We start from the raw sequence: 20,156 nt of genomic DNA, 5'->3' as shown, positions 1-20,156 counted from the left end.
AGAAAGTCAATCAAAATATGAAAATATGAAAGAATCTCTAAACGAGACCCTTTGCTTAATTAAAAACTGAGTGCTGCTATATACACATCGGCGAACATCGTTGTATTATATCACCATAAGCCTCCAACGAACGTGTGTTGTTTTTAGCAGAGTAGAAATGGTTGGTTTGACTAATAGCATATTTACATTATAACTTTGGCCAGTTCAAGGTTTTTATGAATATTTATTTGCATTTACTAAATCTAATACAATGTATCATAAGGTCGAAGTACTAGGTTTTATTCATGGTGGAATATGAAGGTGTTACATCAAATCATGTCAAACGTCAAATTTGCTCACAATAATGCATTACTGTGAATTGCTTTTTTACATTTTGTATGTGATTTTATTCACAATAACGCATTTTGACAACTGGTATGAAGATCAGCTGCTTTTGGCGTTACACCTTATTATTACACCATGGTTTTATTGTAATACAATACATCTATACTATATACATGTTTATGCACACGCCTGAGATTTTTACCAATATTGTTCTCTTATAGCCAATTTCCCCCTTGTTACTTCTCTTTATGAATGGATTTGGTATGTGCCCAAGTGACCTAACTATATATTGTGCTCATTGATTTGTTCATAAGTAGAATTGACATTTGTGTTTGTGGTGTACGTGAGAAGGTTCTTTAAGATTACATAACAATTACAATAAGGTCTGAAAGCCATTTGGAATTTTTTTAGAATTAATAGACGCAACCAAGATCTATTTACCAGGTCACGTAAAGGGGTGTTTACGCTATCTATGAATGTCATATGAGATGTCAAATTTGCTACCTGTGAATGTTGTACACATAGTGTGACCACTATGAAAATTTTCATCTATCAAAATGATGTGGCAACTCATATGTACATTTTTCATTTAGGGAGCGCTCTATTCAGCCATGTATTTTCGTATGCAGTCGAGAAATTAATTGTTAGAAGAAAACAATTTTAGCAAAAAATGAAAGAAATATGTAAAGAAAACGAACATGTGAGTGCTATTAAAGTTTTTAACAATATCAATTGTGTTATTTGCGTGATTTATATTTTGCGGTCATATGAAATGGTATGCTAGTGTGAACGCAAAAACTGAAAGTGGTATGGACTTTGACAAACATAACGGATATCGAATGGATAAAAGAAGTGACAGCAAATATGACATTGATAGGTAGTGTAAACATCCCTTAAGTAGCACAACAACAACTCTATGTTCAATATGTCAAAATGTTTGATTGCAATTTATTCACAAAAACAAAAAATTGACAGATTGAAACAATCAGCTGGCCGTTTTACGCCACCTTATAATTTCACCATGCTCGTTACCGCAAAATTGTTGTATTGTGAATTATTGTAAAAATCTTTATGCGATTGACTTGAAATAAATCAAGTTAGAAACGTTTATCATGGGGCCTAACACTTCCGTGTTACTTCTCTTCATGAACGGATTTGATATGTGGCCAGGTGACCTAAATACGTATTGTGCTCATTCATTTGTTCTCATGGAGAGTTGACATCACTTTTTGTGGCACACATGTGAAAGCTTTTTAATGCTTGGTTTACATTTACGAAATCCACTCGATTTCAACTGTCAAATCCATAGGTTAAACGTCAAATGAAATCCAACCTTCAAATTATGTCGAAATTGCTCTATTGTGAATTATTGTATTTATGTAAAATAAATGAAAGCTGATTTATGCTTGGTGTACATTTACGAAATCCACTCGATTTCAACTGTCAATTCCTTTGCGTATACGTCAAATGAAAACTTATCAGAAATCCATTGGATTTCATTTGATGTTTAAGCAATTCGTAAATGTAAACCTACTATTACATTGTTTTATAAAACATGCGTCATTTAACTTGTCAATTCCATATAATATAATTCAAATAAATGACGTAAATTCCCAAAACAAATGTTTTAAATGCAAGTATAAAACGCGTTTAAGATAAAATAGTTTCCGTGTTATAGTAAGTTTACATTTACGAAATCCACTCGATTTCAACTGTCAATTCCATTGCTTAAACGTCAAATGAAATCCAATGGATTTCAGATGAGTTTTCATTTGACGTATACGCCAAGGAATTGACATTTGGAATCGAGTAGATTTCCTAAATGTAAACCAAGCATTACTTCTTTATAAATGGATTTGATATGTGGTCAGGTCACCTAAATGATCGTTTACACCTTACTGTTAAAAAAGCTGTTTTAGGTGGCAGTGTAAATACGGCTTTACCAAAAATGAATATAGTTCCGATCAGGGATGCGCTTTTTTTGCAAAGACAGTATACTCAGCGATCCCACTGAGATGTCTTTGCATGTATTTTTCTCCCTCACGCTCACTGTACGTAAACAAAAACAAACGATAAAGATCATTTGGTTGTTGCTTTTTTCACTCATACATTCACACATGTTTTCGTGTTGATTGTATTTTGTTGGTCTCCACTGATTCCGATCTAAATTAAGAGTTCGTTTACATTTACGAAATCCAGTGGAGTTAAACAGTCAATTCTATTGAGTATACGTCAAGTGAAATCCACTTGATTTCGGATGAATTGGCCGATGAAATTCGCTGGATTTCAGATGGCTATAAGGCTATGTTTATATCAAACGCATTTTAATTTAACTCAACCAATTAGGATATGTTTGTTCTTTATAGTTTATAAATGAATAGCTAATTAATATCATTATATTATAACATTTTCTTTGATTATGACCTCAACCTTGGCATTGTAGGTAGATACTATGTATGGCCATATTCCTTCAATAAAATAAAAATAAATGATAAATGTTAGACGCTTTAAAACTCCCATAAGCACCTAATGTTATTCTAGGAAATACATATGCTGCTGAAGACAACAAAAGCCACTAATTATTTTTTGGTTAGGTGCTCCAACAACAACAACAACCGCATCAAATAATTCCAAATAATCACAGATGTTATTTGTTTTGTTGTTGTTGTTATTATTTTTTGTCCATTTCAATATAAACAATTCCCAAAAAAAAATAAAATAAAACAAATAAAAAACAAATTTGCATAAAACACATCCATCCACCAAACACAAAGGTATGCACACACATGTTCGTAAATATATGTTGTTGTTGTCGTATGTAGTATACCGGTAACAAGATAGACTAGTTATTTTTAAGTCGTCGGCAGCGGCAGCCAGTTTGGAATTTAAACAAATGAAACTCGTAAAAAATAAAAGTGTACTGTTTTTATCCACTCGCCTCTTTACTTTAAATGATTTAAAGTGGCGTCCGTCCATACATTAAGGGGTAAGAAAAGAGCAATCATTTTATTAGATTTCCCACAAGCGGAAAATGTACGAAAACTTCTGTCAAACAAATTCGTAGTCATTATCGCAGTAATAAACGACAGTCTAAACGTACTCTAAACTGATTACAAAGTCTACGGATTTTTTATATTAAAATTTAAGAACTTTCAAATGGCGCAATGCTATAATCTCTTCTCTGCATTTGCAAATGTAAAATTCCAATCAAGGGGAATTTCAGACCGCAGTCTTCATTGGCTGTCAAATTGTTTTTGCGCGAACTATCCACAAAAGTTAGAAGAAACCGGTAAAATATTCTTTAAGAAGCTTAAATAAAGATGTTGTACCCAGATATTCTTTATGGAAGCGAAATATTTGTTATTTATTTTTAATTAAATGTTTGTTTTGACAGCAAATGAAGATATCACTGGGTATTATTGTATCACCTTCTTTCTTTCTCCAATAATGCTATGTTTATACAAATCACTGAACAAATATTGACTGCATGCTTTATTTTCCCACCTAACTGTATTAGTAACTATGCCGCCTATGTGCATACCAACATCTGTCCACAATGTTGGTCTTCTTCTTGTTTTTTTTATAATATTCAATGACCGGTCTAGTTAAATTTAGCTTTGATCATAGCTATCACCGGGTGTATAAGTTGTATTCATACACCACACACACCCTCTTTAATTCACACTAGTCGTGTTTTATTTGACACATCAAAAGCCGAGCCATTAAAGTTAGAATTTGTCGTCACTGAATTTCAATTCGATTTACAGTCTCAAAATAAATGACTGTAAATCATGGTGAAATAAAAAGGTGTTACATCAAATTATACCAAACTTCAAATTTGATCATAATAATGCATTGCTGTGAATTGCTTGTTTACATTTTGTATTAGATTTTATTTACAATAATGCATTTTGACAACTAGTCTGAAAATCAGCTGTTTTTGGCGCTGTACCTTATTATTGTGCCATGGTTCATATTCAATCTCTCTACCACTCTCTCTTATAGCTTGTTTATGTTATAGATTATTGCCGGGTAAACCTTATTTATACCCCATTGAATTGATATATGAAACCCAGTGAGTTTATTAAATCCGGTTATATGTAAACGTACTATAAGTGTTTGTTTTGACACTCCATTTCAATACCATAGTCGTTTACAAGAAGTTACTGGACTTGTACAAGTTATATTGAGTAAACGGACAGTCCTATTACATACATATGTTCCCACAACATCCCCGAAGGGACAAGGGAGCCTTCTCTCATATCAATGGGTGCACGTCGATTCATATCGGCTCAATGATATGGGACCTACTTTTTATCGCCGAGTCCGAACGGCGTTTCTTACGACACCACTTGTAGAGAAGTTTTTCATGGCTGAAATACTCAGGAAATATCGCCAGCATTACTGAGGGGGAATTTTGCCACCGTTGTAAATTGTTGATGGTGCTTGGCCTGGGATTCGAACCGCAGACCTTCTGAGTGCAAGGCGGACGTGCTAACCATTATACTACGGTGGCCCCTGATCAGTCCTATTATCTCACTTATTTTTATAATAATGTCAAAAATTTGTTAACCCGGATGTCTATAAAAAAATATCGACAGTTGTATGTATTAGTAAATCAGAGCTGTTTTTGAAGACAAAGAGTCTGGTGTAAACGCCTAGTTAGTTTAGTTGATGCATCTTCTTGCATAAATGTGCTTTGTTGCTCTCTGTTTCTCCTTTTTTATTTTGCTCATTATTACATTTACGAAATCCACTCGATTTCAACGGTCAGTTCCATTGATTAAACGTCAAATGAAATCCAATGGATTTCAGATGAGTTTTTATTTGACGTGTACGCAAAGGAATTGACAGTTGAAATTGAGTGGATTTCGTAAATGTAAACCAAGCATTAGTTTAAATAACTTTGAAGGATGACTTTGACGATTGGTACCATGGTGGAATAAGAAGGTGTTACATCAAATCATACCAAACGTCAAATTTGGTCACAATAATGTATTATTGTGAATTGCTTGTTTACAATTTGTATGTGTTTTTATTCACAATAATGAATTTTGGACAACTAGTGTTATAACCAGCTGTTTTTGCCGCTGTACCTGTATTATTGTGCCATGATTGGTACTTATTTTGTATGGGAGTCTGGTGACACACCAAATTTTCTTAGTATGTTTACAATAACCCTCATTATTTGGGTTAAGTGAATTGTCTGCATTTTTTATGTAAAAATGTCAATATAAGACTAATCACATAAACTACGTTTACATTAGCATCCTTTATCATGATATAACTCCTTTTTTATTAATTTCACATTTATTTTCATAAATTTTATGTCAATATCAATCTCCAAAATCACATTACTATATTTCTGCCCTCACATTTCCAGTGTTGCCATATTTGTTTTGACACATTTTACGATGTTCACATTTTAATGAAAATTTATTGATGCGAATTTTAATTTGAAGGTATTTAGATTTATATCAACAAGCTCAAGCAATTTACATACAAATATGGGAAGTGCGTAACTAGTTATTGTTGTTGCTCAGGTATTTCGAATGTGTGTGGCATACAAAATGTCTATTTATATTCAAGCATAATGGTATGAAAACAACAACAAAATGTATCAATAAATAAAAAACTATAAGTGATTCATAATAAAAAGTGGCGGCCACACTTTAAGAGTTATTTCAAATAAATAGAGAAAAAAAGAACAACAAGTACATTTTTATTTTGTTTAATTTAAAAATAATTAAAAATCCAAATACTAACCAAATATACAAATATTGAAAATCAAAAGTATTCTCAAGTGTTCAAAATCACTTAACATTGTGATTCTACGAAACAAAGTACATTTCGAAAACAACAACAATAATATTATTTAATGTCTGTAGATTTCAATTTATAAATTCATCACCATTTGTCAATCACAGAAAAACAAATTTGAAGCTTCAATCTAATTTTATAAACTACTTCACCAAAAATATCTGAACATTCTTTGTTTTTTTTTTTTTTGGTATGGGAATAGGAATATAACCACACAAAACAATTCTAAATTTGTCAATTTGATTGTTCAACGGCATGCCTCATTACTATCTATGGTGGTTGTGATTTAATTTGCATATATCAGAATCATGTTTTGAGTTGTTAAACAAACATTCAACACTTTCACAATTTTTTGAAATGGATGGATGAATGTTAAACAATTGTTTTCTATATAATACTACATAAAAATAGATGTGTATCGTGGTAATTATGGTTTTGGTTGGGTATTCCCATTTTGTTAACCGCTGTCATCTTTATTTTGATTCATATTCTTTATATTGTATGACAAATGGAATGAGATAAAATTGTTTCTGTTTTTAAATGACAGATAATCATCAAATGTAAAACACCCTATAATATAGCAAGTGCAAAGACACTTGCCAAAATAACAAAAACGCTCTGTTTTTCTTGGGAGCAACACCTGGTGAAATTTTTGACACGTTTCAACCAAGGCAATTAGTCATGGTCCACTATGATGTAAATTGTCACTTCCATCGTTTATAGGTGAACAAAATCTTCATAATGTAGGTTAAACAGGCAAAAATGTCTTATGTAAACGTAACTTTACACTTGCCACGACACAATAGTCAAGTTATATGCATCAGCCCTGCTGATCGAACATGAACTGTCAGAACAACTTGCTTTAAATTGGATTCGTCGTATTAACCATACTGCAAACTAGAAATTAAATGATCGTTATTAATACTATACACGAAAGGGAATTGTTTTTTTTTTACCACAAATGTGGTTCATCTACCTTGATTATTGTACCATGCAATAACCGAGAGAGTCTATAACTAAGTTTACATTTACGAAATCCACTTGATTTCAACTGTCAATTCCTTGTAGTATACGTCAAATGAAAACTCATCTAAAATCCACTGGATTTCATTTGACGTTTAAGCAATGGAATTGACAGTTGAAATCGACAGTGGATTTCGTAAATGTAAACGTACTATAACAATACAGTCTCTGAGAGTAATCAAATTGTAGCCGTTAGACCGTTATGTGCCACGGCCACACGTGCAATTATTGCATAATAAATTATTGAAGCCACCAGGTAACACGTCAAATTTATGCTTACAGAACGGCACTACAGCTTTAGTTCTTTTTCACAATATATTATAATTTGTGTGGAACAATCGATTGACTACCTATAAGCCAGAAAATATGTGTTGGCTTCTGATATGACGTCTCAATACTCCTCTATTGCAATTTCCAGGAAATACAAGCGATAATTTTTGTCATACAGATAATATTTAATGGATATTTCATAAAATAATGTCTTACTTTTTTCTTCTTACATTAAAGTCATTGACGTTCATTTCAGTTAAAAATGTTAATGAAATGAACTTGTTTCAACAATCAATATATTAAACACGTAATTTCCGTAAATAAAACAAAACATGTACTTGAAAGATATCCTTTAACAATAACACACACAAAAATGAAGAAGATAGGAAAAATATTTCATTTAAAACCGATAATCTTTACATTTAATATGACAATTTTTATGGCTTCATTTATATTTAAAGGCCGTATATCAAAAGTTGCTAAAAAAAAAAAACAATTAAAAGATGCCTTCTTTTAATTGGGCAACACACATATAAACGTGTAAGAGTATGTGTAGTTGCGATACAATTATTTTATGTTTACAAATACTAACCAAATAGCTAAAATCGAACCGCAAATTTGGTTTATGTCAACATCTAGTAATATACAAGGCAATCACATGAATAAAAAATTCCGTGCGGAATTTGTTTTCTTCCCCAATTTTACATTTTTTTATTTCCATATTTATGTTCAAAAAGGGAATCTTTTTATTGATGCGGCGAGAATATTTCATAATTAAGTGATTCAAATAGGGCAATCACATGAATAAAAATTCCGTGCGGAATTTGTTCTCTTCCCCAATTTCACAATTTTTTATTTCCATATTTATGTTCAAAAAAGGAATATTTTTGTTGATTCTGCGAGAATATTTCATAATTAAGTGATTCATATAGTTTTCAGCGTTTCAAAATATAGATTTTAAAAGAATTTCACTTTTTAAAATTATTTTCCGTGAGGAAAATTCCAAGGGCAATATTCATGCTTTCACTGATAATGTACTGTTTAAGACTGTCTGCTTGGTGTAAATTAGGCTTAACTTCACACAATTATGTACCACGGCCTCACGTGAAATTAATGCATACTCTGTTTTGAAGCTACCAGGCCACACGTAAAATTAGTTACCAAACATTATACATAATCAATATTTTTTTGTTAAAATATAGCTGTGTTCCAGAACTAAAAAGTTTTTACAATTTTTACGACTTTTACACATTTTACTCGAAAAAGCGTTCTCGTACACAAAAAAGTTGTAAAATGTTAACTTCTCTTTAAACAAAAATGGCGCTGAATGACGCTCTCTTTAAAAACTTTTTACACGACAAATTTGGGCGAGTAAAAAAATAGTAACATGGTTGCCGGCGTCTGATACGCCGACTTTGACATTTGTTCCAGTTTTTTTGACGTATTTTCCATTTTTCCGTTCCCGAACTATTTCAAAAAACTTGTGTGTGAAAACAAATTTTTTTCAGTTCTCTCTTTTACGAGTTTTACTATTAAAAAGTACGGGAACGAAGCTTATGTCTCTTACATATTTCTAAATCTCTCGAATGGGAATGTATGTCACAATAAAGCCCAATTTTTAAATAGCAAAAAAATTAAAAAATCAAAATATTAATTAATATTAAAATATTAATAAATGCATTAAAAGCCTTTAAGTAATAAAACACCACGACAAATCTTTTAAAATAGATTCCAATAAAAATTCAATTGAAATGCATTTTATTATCGCATCAATTAAATTCATTTGATTGACACGATTATAGACACATGTTAGTTAAAAAAAATTAATTTAGTTCTAATGAAAATTTCAAGAAAAGAATTTCCTTTTTTTTTTGTGAACAAACTCTTAATACTAAATTTTGTTTCTTTTTTCGTGTTTTAACGACTGCGTGTTTAGAAATAATTGCAAAACATGAAGTTAGTAACGTAACAATGTGACGTATTTATAACTGTTGGTGTCATTATCTTAGAGAGTGACTAGAAGTAAATGTAATGGGGACTTTTTGCAATTAAGAAAAATATGTCAAGCTTTGAAAATATGATTTAGTTGTGAAAAATATCGTAGTATTAATATAAATGAAATGCGGTAAATATAGTTTCTGGTGTGATGTACTGTTAAATTTTGCTTACTTGAGACCAATAGTGTAATTCTGTAACTTTCTTTGTCGCTACCCACAAAAATCGGTAAAATTAAAACGCAAAATTATGAATGAAAAGTTGATATAAATGTTGACAACACTTAAAGTCTTATAGTACAGTCAATGGCACAATAATACAGGTACAACGGCAAAAACAGCTGATCTTCATACCAGTTGTCAAACTGCATTATTGTGAATAAAATCTCATACAAAATGTAAACAAACAATTCACAGTGATGCATTATTGTGAGCAAATTTGACGTTTTGCATGATTTGATGATGGAATAAGAAGGTGTTACATCAAATCATACCAAACGTCAAATTTGGTCACAATAATGCATCACTGTGAATTGCTTATTTACATTTTGTATGTGTTTTTATTCACAATAATGAATTTTGACAACTAGTGTTATAATCAGCTGTTTTTGCCTCTGTACCTGTATTATTGTGCCAGGGTACAGTCTTATAGTACATTTACATTAGCAGTGCTCAATTGGTGTCCGACGTGCCGGCAGCGTGTGTCAATTTGGTAGAAAAGAGATCATTTGCTTTTGTTTTGAAAAATGTCGTACAAAAATGTTTGTGTTTTCAAACAAACACAACCACAAAATAGGTTTGTATTTGTGTGCACAGGCATAATTTACATTTAAGAAATTAACTGAATTTTAACTGTCACTTCCATTGCGTATATGCAAATTAAATTCACTGGATTTCAAATGAGGATTTATATGCTTTATATATGTAAATGTTCCACAAACATCCTAGACGGAGCAAGGAAGGCTTCTTTCATATCAATGAATGCACCCCGATTCATATTATCTCAATGATATGGGATCTACTGTTTTCACCAAGTCCGAACGGAGTGTCTTAAGACACCACTTGTAGAGCAGTTTTACATGGCTGAAATACTCAGGAAATGTCGCCAACATTACTGAGGGGTATTTTGCCACCGTTGAAAATTTTGAGTTTGACTGGCCTGGGGAATCGAAACCATTGCACCACGATGGCACTCAATTTATATGCCGTATACGTATACAGTTGAAATCCACTGGATCTCGTAAATGAAAAAATACTACTTATTTTATAAGTTAATCTTTTCGCCATGAACCTCCAGTTCAGTACTTGATTGCATAGCAACACACCTTTTAATTAATTTTTTTAATAAACAATTGTTTACCTAGTATACTTCAACTTCTAACTGCAACGCCGTTTCATTTTTATTATTTTCCAATACATTCCGTTTTCAAATACTCAGTTTAGTAAAAACAAATTTTTGTTGTGTTGGCTTAAAAAGAATTTATTTCCTCATAATGTGTTTATTTTGAACTTCAAACTACAATACCGCCCGCCATAACGATATGCACCCTCAGTACACAACATTTGTACTTAATGGGCCAACACTACTTAGCTTAGCAGTTTAAATTTATCATTGAAATAAATCTTAACAATTTCAAACAAAAAAAATTCTCTCTTTGAAAACTAACAGACTAATGATGCCATGCCAAACAATGAAAACAAATTGCCTTTTGTTAAGGAAATGTTTAATGTGCAATAAAATTGGGTTTATAAGGTTCTAATGTACACTAAAAAATCGTTAAATAAATACGTTAAGTCAAGTACGGTGCTTAAATTCGTAATGACAGTGAAATAAATTTCTTCGTTGTAGCAAATTTTGTGGTAACACGTTTTTAGTTTGCTTCGTTTTTCATGTTTCGACAATTTTAATTACTCCCAAAAATTAATTTGTCATTGACACCAGACAACAGCTGTTTTGATGAGAAAGTGTTGCACATTTGTTGCTTTGACATCGTCATTTCATCGGCGGCCAGAGAACGGGAAATAACTCGGAGTCTAATAAGAAAGTTAGTCTAAGGTCACACTAGAGTGGTTTCATTGAAACTTTTAGATGTATAGATCGAGTTCCCCATTACAGCAACTTCATGGTATTACTCTACTGTGGAACTCGACCTAGGAACTCTTGTTTTCATGAAATTGTTTCAATGAAACCACTCTAGTGTGACCAAGGACTTATCAATGCAAGATGAAATTATAAGGTGGCGTAAAACGCCAGCGTAGTGGTTTCAATCTGCCATTTTTTTTTTTTGTTATTGTGAATAAATTGTATGAAAACGTAAACAAACACATTGACATATGGAAGAATTTCGGCCAAATAGAGTTGTTGTTGTGCTACCTACGTGACCTTCTAAATAGATCTTGATGACACTAGGTTTGTCTCATTCAAGAATATATGGGGATTATTTAATTTTGTTACCATTAGTTTTTTTTGTCTTTTATTATTACATTTTAATGCCAGGTTTACATTTACGAAATCCACTCGATTTCAACTGTCAATTCCATTGCTTAAGGTAGAATTAGACGTGATATAGCCATAACCATAGAAAACAAAAACATAATTGGTTTCTTATGGCTATGCCATTATGTTATGTTACTACAAATCAAATACATTGATTTCCATAGGATTGGTTCAATCAGCTGATTGATATGGCGTTATGGTTATGTCACGTCTAATTCTACCTTTAAACGTCAAATTGACGTACACACAAAGGAATTGACAGTTGAAATCCACTCGATTTCGTAAATGTAAACTTACTATTAGTCATAACCCAGAGAGTCTAACAAGACAATCTCTGATACTATGTTTACATTTACGAAATCCACTCGATTTCAACTGTCAATTCCTTTGCGTATACGTCAAATGAAAACTCATCTGACATCGATTGGATTTCATTTGACGTTTGAGCAATGGAATTGACAGTTGAAATCGAGTGAATTTCGTAAATGTAAACATGCCATGAGAGTAATCACCATATAACTGCACATCATTATGTGGCATGACCACTCTAGCAATTATTGTAGACTGTGTTATGAAGCTACCAGGCCACACGTAAAATTAGTTAACAAAAGGTCAAATTAATAACTTTTTCTTTAAATTTGTAAGAAAAAAGCTCATGAATGGTAATGTGAAGTATTTTTTCTAATAAAAAGACCAGCTTCGAGTCAGGGCTGGCAGTTTGTAATTATTTATTTTATTCATGGGATAAAGTAAAATTAACTAAATCATTTAAAAGATGTAGTAAACTTTGAGTCAGGGCTGGGAGTTTGTAATTATCAAATGTTTAAACCTTCTTTTGTTTTATTTCTTGGGATAACAGTACGTTTAGACTATGCTGGATTTAGCAAATCTAGTCGATTTAAGTTGTCACTTTCATAAAATATATGTGAAATAAATCAAGATAATGCACTTAATCATGTTATATGTGCATAGTCTAGCAGGCGTTTTAATTAATACATATAAATGAATCGTTTGAAAAATTTAGTAATGAGGCTTTTAAAATTCTACAAATACTAGATAAAGCGACGAGGGTCACATGAGGAGTGTATTGTACTGGTCATATGTATTTATTTATTGAATATTAATCCTCCAATAATAAAAAAGGGTTTTCGAAGTGTGAGTAAAAACTAAAGTTTTAGCAAGATTTTTATATAAACTGAATTTATAATACGTTTACATTGTAGTGGATTTAAATTGTCAGTTCCAATGTATATACGTCAAATAAACCCTCATAGAGAAGGTTAGCCCGACAAGAAGGTGAACATCATTCAGTGTTTAAACTTGGATACTTAAATCCAATTACATTTAAATTTCGGTATAAGCACATTGCACTGTTACAAGTGACTTCTTCTTTATTTGCCTATTCGAATTTTGGCGATCAATGCAATTATGTACATACATATTACATCTGTTACATTATAAATTTCATTTTGGTGTTTATAAATTTCTTATCATCTCAGCAAATGACTCTCTGTTTCGGCTTTCGCTGAGAAGATTCCCAACATCTTGGATACCAGTCCACTCCTGTATGTTATTAATCCATATCATTTCCTTTCTTCCTCTAGTGGGTCTTCCTTCAATTTTTGTTCGGATTATATTTTGGAGTAGCTTATATTTGTTGTTTCGCATTATATGACCAAGATAAGCTGTTTTTCGTTTTATATTATATGGATTATTTCCTTTTCCTGGTGTAGCCTTTGCAATACCTCACTGTTTGAAACAAACTGCGTCCATGGAATTTTCAATATTCGTCTGTATGTCCACATTTCAACAGCTTCTAGTTCTGTATGTCCACATTTCAACAGATTCTAGTTTTTTAATATCTGTTGCCTTTAAGATCCAAACTTCGACAGCGTATAACAGAACTGACCATACATATGTTTTCATGTATCGCAGCTTGGTTTTTATGTTTATATCATGGCTGGTAAAGATTTTTTTGTACTTGATGAAGGCTTCCCTCGCCATTTCAATTCGGCATCCTATTTCGGATGAGTTATCCAGCTTGTCATTTATCACTGCACCGAGATATTTAAAGCTGTATACTCTCTCTACTGGTGTATCTTTTATTGTTAGTGTGAAAGGGGGACAGCGGTTTTCTTTGCTCACAATCATATATTTTGTTTTCTTAATATTGATTTTTAACCCATACAACTCGCTTTGTGCTACCAGCCTATTTAATGGGTACTTTACACGATATGTATTTTACATATGGGTTGTCACTTTCTATATACAAAATGTATACGCAAAGTGACAACCCATATGTAAAATACATGTCGTGTAAAGTACACATACGAGATATTGAAGACCTGACATGCTGTCAGCTAAGATTGTTGTGTCGTCTGCATATCTTATATTGTTGATGAAAGCGCCATTTACAAATATTCCTTTCTGAACATCTTTAAATGATTCCTGAAATATTTTTTCGGAGTATACATTGAATAGTAAAGGTGCCTAACACCTTTAGATATTATTATATCTTCAGTCAACTCTCCTTCAACATCTACCCTGTTGCCAATATAAACTTTTTATGCATCGAATTTCCTTTTCTTCGATACCAATATATGCAAGGATTTCTACAAGTGTATCGTGTTTGACTGTATCAAATGCTTTTTCATAATCTATAAAGCAAATATAAACGCCTTTTTGAGCATTTTTACATTTTTGAAGAAGAACTTCAATTGAAAAAACCGATTCACGTGTTCCCATTCCTTCTTTAAAGCCGAATTGAGAGAATCCCATAACATTGTGACTTGAAAACAAATATTTTTCATCCGAATACTTTTATACTATAACAAGCATACAATAAATTTGTTTCATATAGTTTTCTAAATTCCGTCATTGCATGAATTGTAATAAATTAGCCTGAACATTTTTTGGATACTTTAAGCAAAATAAATAGTTGAAAAAAATTGTTAAACGCCAATGGAATGTGACAAACAAAAAACTCTTTGATAAAAACATAGCATAAATACTTGAAATTGTAAAATGAAATTTACACTATAAAGCATTTTACACTTGCATTTAAAACAGGTGTTTGGGAATTTACGTCATTGATTTGACCGATATTTTATCGAATTGACAACTTAAATGGCGTATGTTTTATAAAACGTGTTAGATGTAAAGGGTCTTTTTATATATTTGGCTTCAGTTGAAGTAAAACGTATTGAAATATACCATAAATACATTTATCATCTAAACAATTACAAATTTTTTCCAATATTTTCAATGAAAATGTGACAAATCGTATACACTTTTTGATATAAACACAGCATAAATATATGAAGTTGTAAAATGCAATTTACACTAAGTCTTGTCATAATGAAAAAGTGCTCTATTTTGATTTATTTGAAGTAGTATGGCCAGGGGCTGGATTCTTGTTCTATGAAAATTTGAAATGAAAAATATTTCCTTTATAATTTTTTTTCATTTGACAGTTTTCTCCTTTATAAAAGTTTTCATTTCACATTTTCATAGAAACAGAATTGAGCCCCAGGTCGGCCATTCCGAGTTCTGTTAACAACTTTTGACAACAAACATAATAGATTGTTCATTATTGTGATTTGATTTCCTTTGTATTTAATGTCACAATAATGTATTTGACAGCAAACTAAATAGTCAGGGCTAACTAGTTTGGGCTGAGTGTCCGACTGTATGTACCAAAGTATGCGTCAATTATATCAAGAGCGGGAAATTGTTATAATGAGCGTTGATGTAAATGTAGCCTGAGTTTACAATTTTTACATGAAATGTATGCGCTCTTAGATGGAGTTCCATACTATAGTAATTTTATAAATTTGCTGTAGAGCGGAACTCGATCTCAGAACGCCTGTAAAATGGGAGAGTTTTCAGTGCAAGTTTCAGCGCTTGGCATAGGACTAAGCAGTGAATATTTGTCAAGAGAGTCTTTCATTAATTCTATGAGTCCTGTTTGATAACTACAATGTTATGTCAAAGTCAAATGATCTGATAAATAAAAAACTTTTGATATAAACATCAGGAGCTATGTATATAAAGCTTTAAAATTACAGTTGGCTTAATTATCATGATAACCTACTCTATTTTGTTTTATTTGGTGTAAAATATGTGATATGATACGTCAAATATGTCAAGATAGTATATCATGAAAATAAGCATTAATGTAAATGTAGCATAATTTTATACACCATATGATTTGAACCATATCCAATAATGAGCATTTGCAAAGAACAACTCTCCTTAATTCTCTTAGATCTGTCAAGTAATTAGGATATTTAGTCGATATCTATTTAAAGAAATAACTGTGAATGAATAATAAATATTAATATATTAAAAAAACATATTTTCTTTGAAACCAGATTTAATTGCATTCTCTACGTTTTGTTTTTCGATTCAACGAGAACCTTGTATACCTATTTCTCCACCACCCTGAGTATTCAAACGGTATTCTTTATAAGAAATTTTCTTTCTTTTTTCTCTCTCCCTCTTCTTCTCATCTCTATTATTATAGCCATATCAACGGTCCGGTGACTAAAGGCTTTGACTTACACGTCAAAAGACGAAAGTAGCGAATTGAGTTCTGTGACCAAAAAATTACAAACAAAAAAAAATTAAATAAAAACTAAATCCATGTACACAATCAGCAACTTTTCACACACACCAAATAAACACAAAATAAACAACACAGCCTTCCCCTATCGACACGACCTTCAACATCGCTTGTGTAAACCTTAAAATGTAAAGATATTACCACAACGGCGCAAACATCCAACAACCAACATACACATAGTTGCAAAACACCAACAAGAAATTATTAATATATAAGTAGCACTTAATAATTATAGTTTAGTTATTATTAATTTATACTTATACTTTATTATTATTACAAAAACCTAATTAAAACCAAGAAAATTGTGTGATATTTCCTATTTTTCTTCTTCCTCCCCCCTAAAAAAATACTTCTTGTCAATTTATTTCTTTGTTTACTTTTTTATAAGAGAGGTTAAGAAGTGTTGTAAAGAAAGTGAGAGAGAATAAATTTATGAGATTATTTTGGTGTGGCATTAGTGAAACGCCATCTACTGTCAATGTAATTAACTAAAGTTCAATTGTAAACAAAGCACACACACACACCCTTTTAAACTAAACACACGCTCAACCAAATGTAAACCGGAAGCCTTTGTTTTTTAAATATTTACTCTCTCCCCCTTTCTCTCATGTGTTATATGTACATAGTAAACAACGCCAGCAGAGCAAGCAGCGCTGCTCTACTTATGCCGTAGTTCGTCTTTTGTGTGTCATTGATGTAAGTCAACAACAACTCAAGCCACTTCTTAGTTTTGTTTATTATCTACCATAGATATTTGTTTGTTTATATATATTTTTTGTTATTGTACAACATTTGCAATCAAGGAAACCAAAAGTATTATACAAAGCATTCCTACTTATTATTATAATAATTCATTATTATTATTATTTTAATTTATAATTACAAAAAAAGCAAGTTAAATTGATTGATATACTATTTTTGTAAATTACATAAAATTATTTAATAGTTTTACACACAGTATAATTAATGCAAACAATGCAAAGAACAATAATAAATTATATTAATTTTCTAAAATAAAACCACTATCACACAAAAGTACACTACACACACACTCCTTTACACTTTGTAAAAAACCAATATCTTGTAAATTTAAATAATTATTACTAATTAAAAATAACCAAAAACAAAACAAAAACAACTATGTCGCTCAACGGCAAAGAAGCCGATACATCGCATCCGCAATGGCAGTTGGAGACCAATAACAATGACCTTCACAAAAATACCTCCTTGACAGCGTCAACTCCGGCGTATGATAAACAGACAACGCCGCTGGTGGCTTCTGCTGCGGCGCTTGCAGCTGACTCAGCTGCCGCAGCAGCAACAACGACGACGACAACAACAAACCTAGATGCACACTTTCCCAGTCTGACTAGCAGCAACAATGGCAGTGATAATCATAGTAACAACAGTCTGAGTAGACGATCGCTAGATGCGCACCATACACTAGACATACAAGAAAAAACACCTAATGACAACAACAACAGAAACAGTAGTAGTAAAATCCCAACAACACCCACAAACAAACCATTAAACTCCACACCCCATGAATACACCAGCGGCAATGGTGTGCCACAGGGTCATTATCGTTATACTCTGCCGCCACTTACAAGCAACAATAAAACAAATAACAACACCAACAACATACCCACCATACAGCATCAACAATCGCAGGATGATAATTTTAAATTGTTTACAATTTATGGAAATGGTGAGTTCCAAGTCCTTCCTCTCTTACACACCTCTTCTCACATGTTGTTGTTTTCTTTTTGTCGAGAATTTGCATAACAAGTAATTGATTTTCGTTGATTGTATGAAACTGTTGTTAAAAAAACTTATTTCACTTTGTCAAGTAATGATAGTCTTCTTGGGAAGAATTGGAGGCGAAGAAGAAGCATCTAAAAATGAATATGTTTCTCCCTTGAACCAAATTTGTTTTGTCTTTACATAACTTCCAAGACTGAATCTGGAAAATTTCATAAAGGATTTTATTAATAAGAAGGGAGTGCGATAAGCTTTATCGTCTTATACTTGGTTTACATTTACGAAATCCACTCGATTTCAACTGTCAAATCCATAGGTTAAACGTCAAATGAAATCCAATGGATTTCAGATGAGATTTCATTTGACGTTTGAGTTTTGAATTGACAGTTGAAATCGAGTGGATTTCGTAAATGTAAACTTAGCATTATAGTACATTTACGAAATCGAATAGATTTTAACTGTCAATTCCTTTGTGTATACGTCAAATGAAAACTCATCTAAAATCCACTGTATTTCATTTGACGTTTAAGCAATGGAATTTATCGTTAATGTAAACGTACTATTCGTTTCTTCTAAAAACGTAATTTTCTTTTATGAAATGTTTCGTGTCTGTCTGACCGAGTAATGAAAACTTTCCATCTCCGAGAAAACACTTTAGCAGAAAGTTGAGAATGGATGTTTCTTAAGCTAGAGTTACACTAGGCAAATATTTGCTCCAGAGACAGGGAGTGTGTGTTTACTGAGAGCAAGTGAGCATAAATTTCAATGCATTATTTACGCTCATTTGCTCTCAGTAAGCGCACACTGCCGGTCGCTAGAGCAAATATTTGCCTAATGTGACCCTAGCTTTATTGTTATTCGTTCCATTTATGTTAACCACATTTTTTTGAAAATATTTCCCAATTTTATTTATTTTTTTTTTTTTTCAAAATAGTCTGGCTTAATCCCATTGTTGTTGTTTTAATATTTTAAAACCACTAATCTATTATTGGGAAAAGTTTGGAATTGTTCGCCGTCACAAGATCTCATTTTTGTTTTTTTTTTCTTCAAAATTGTATGGCTTAATCCCATACGGGAACGCTCGAAGTATAAAGGTGAAAAGTTTTTTTTTTTTGTTGAAAAAGTTATTGAAAAATAATTTCGGTGGAGAAACAAGAAACAAGGGAACTGATGAGATCCTGTGGCGAGTATCGAAACTAGTCTTCCCTGCCTTACCCCTTGGCGAACAATTCAAACTTTTTTCACTAATAAATTAGTTGTTTTAACATATTACAACAACAACAATGGGTTTAATCCAGACTATTTGTAACAAAAAAAAAAACAAAAATGTAACAGCTATCCCAATAAAAAACCACCAATGCTCGAAAATATTTATTGTGCTCCTTTTTTCTCTCTTTTTTAATAGAATTGTTATTAAACCCCACAAAAATATTTATTTTAAAACGTCAAAGTAATGTTATCTTAAAAATTGGCGGGAAATAGAGCGATTCTAACAAGAAAGTTGTCAACATAAAATGACACATACTAAAACTTTCTCCGGAGAATCCTTAACCCCATTTTGTTTACTCATTTATTAAGAATTTCTTTTGTAAAGTATTGTTGTTATATTTTTATACCCTATACCACAATGTGGAAAAGGGTATAATAAGTTTGTTTTCCCAAAAATTCATGTAACGCCGCGAAATATTCGTCGTAGACCCCTCATGTGGTATACCAAACTTCATATCTCGACGAGATAAAGCGATTTAGCGATGTGTGTCCGTCCGTCCGTCCGTCCGTCTGTCCGTCCATTAAAAATTGTAATCAAGCTAGAGGCCGCAATTATGGACCGATTGTCACGAAA

At 31.9% G+C, this 20,156-nt stretch overlaps 1 protein-coding gene and 1 long non-coding RNA gene across 7 annotated transcripts in view; one reads left to right on the top strand and one right to left on the bottom strand.

Annotated features, from left to right (window-relative positions):
- The window catches only part of LOC141399305 (uncharacterized), a 58,592-nt gene that overhangs the window by 18,256 nt on the left and 20,180 nt on the right, over window positions 1-20,156 (bottom strand). The gene's annotated exons all lie outside the window — the stretch shown is intronic.
- Window positions 1-20,156, top strand: part of LOC141399304 (solute carrier family 41 member 1) — a 141,116-nt gene that overhangs the window by 107,584 nt on the left and 13,376 nt on the right. For 3 of the 6 annotated variants that reach the window (XM_073977793.1, XM_073977795.1, XM_073977794.1), the window contains exon 2: window positions 16,454-18,260. The exons of the other annotated variants lie outside the window; for them this stretch is intronic. In XM_073977793.1, the coding sequence (XP_073833894.1) occupies window positions 17,693-18,260 (568 nt within the window). In that variant the 5' untranslated portion in view covers window positions 16,454-17,692. The remainder of the gene's footprint in view (window positions 1-16,453; window positions 18,261-20,156) is intronic. 6 annotated transcript variants of the gene reach the window in all.

The sequence above is a fragment of the Musca autumnalis genome, unplaced genomic scaffold, assembly GCF_047663935.1.
Source record: "Musca autumnalis isolate F117 unplaced genomic scaffold, ASM4766393v1 scaffold_3, whole genome shotgun sequence".
Taxonomy (NCBI): Eukaryota; Metazoa; Arthropoda; class Insecta; order Diptera; family Muscidae; genus Musca; species Musca autumnalis.
The sequence above is the reverse complement of the archived record's forward strand: the minus strand, read 5'-3'. Positions and strand labels throughout refer to the sequence as shown.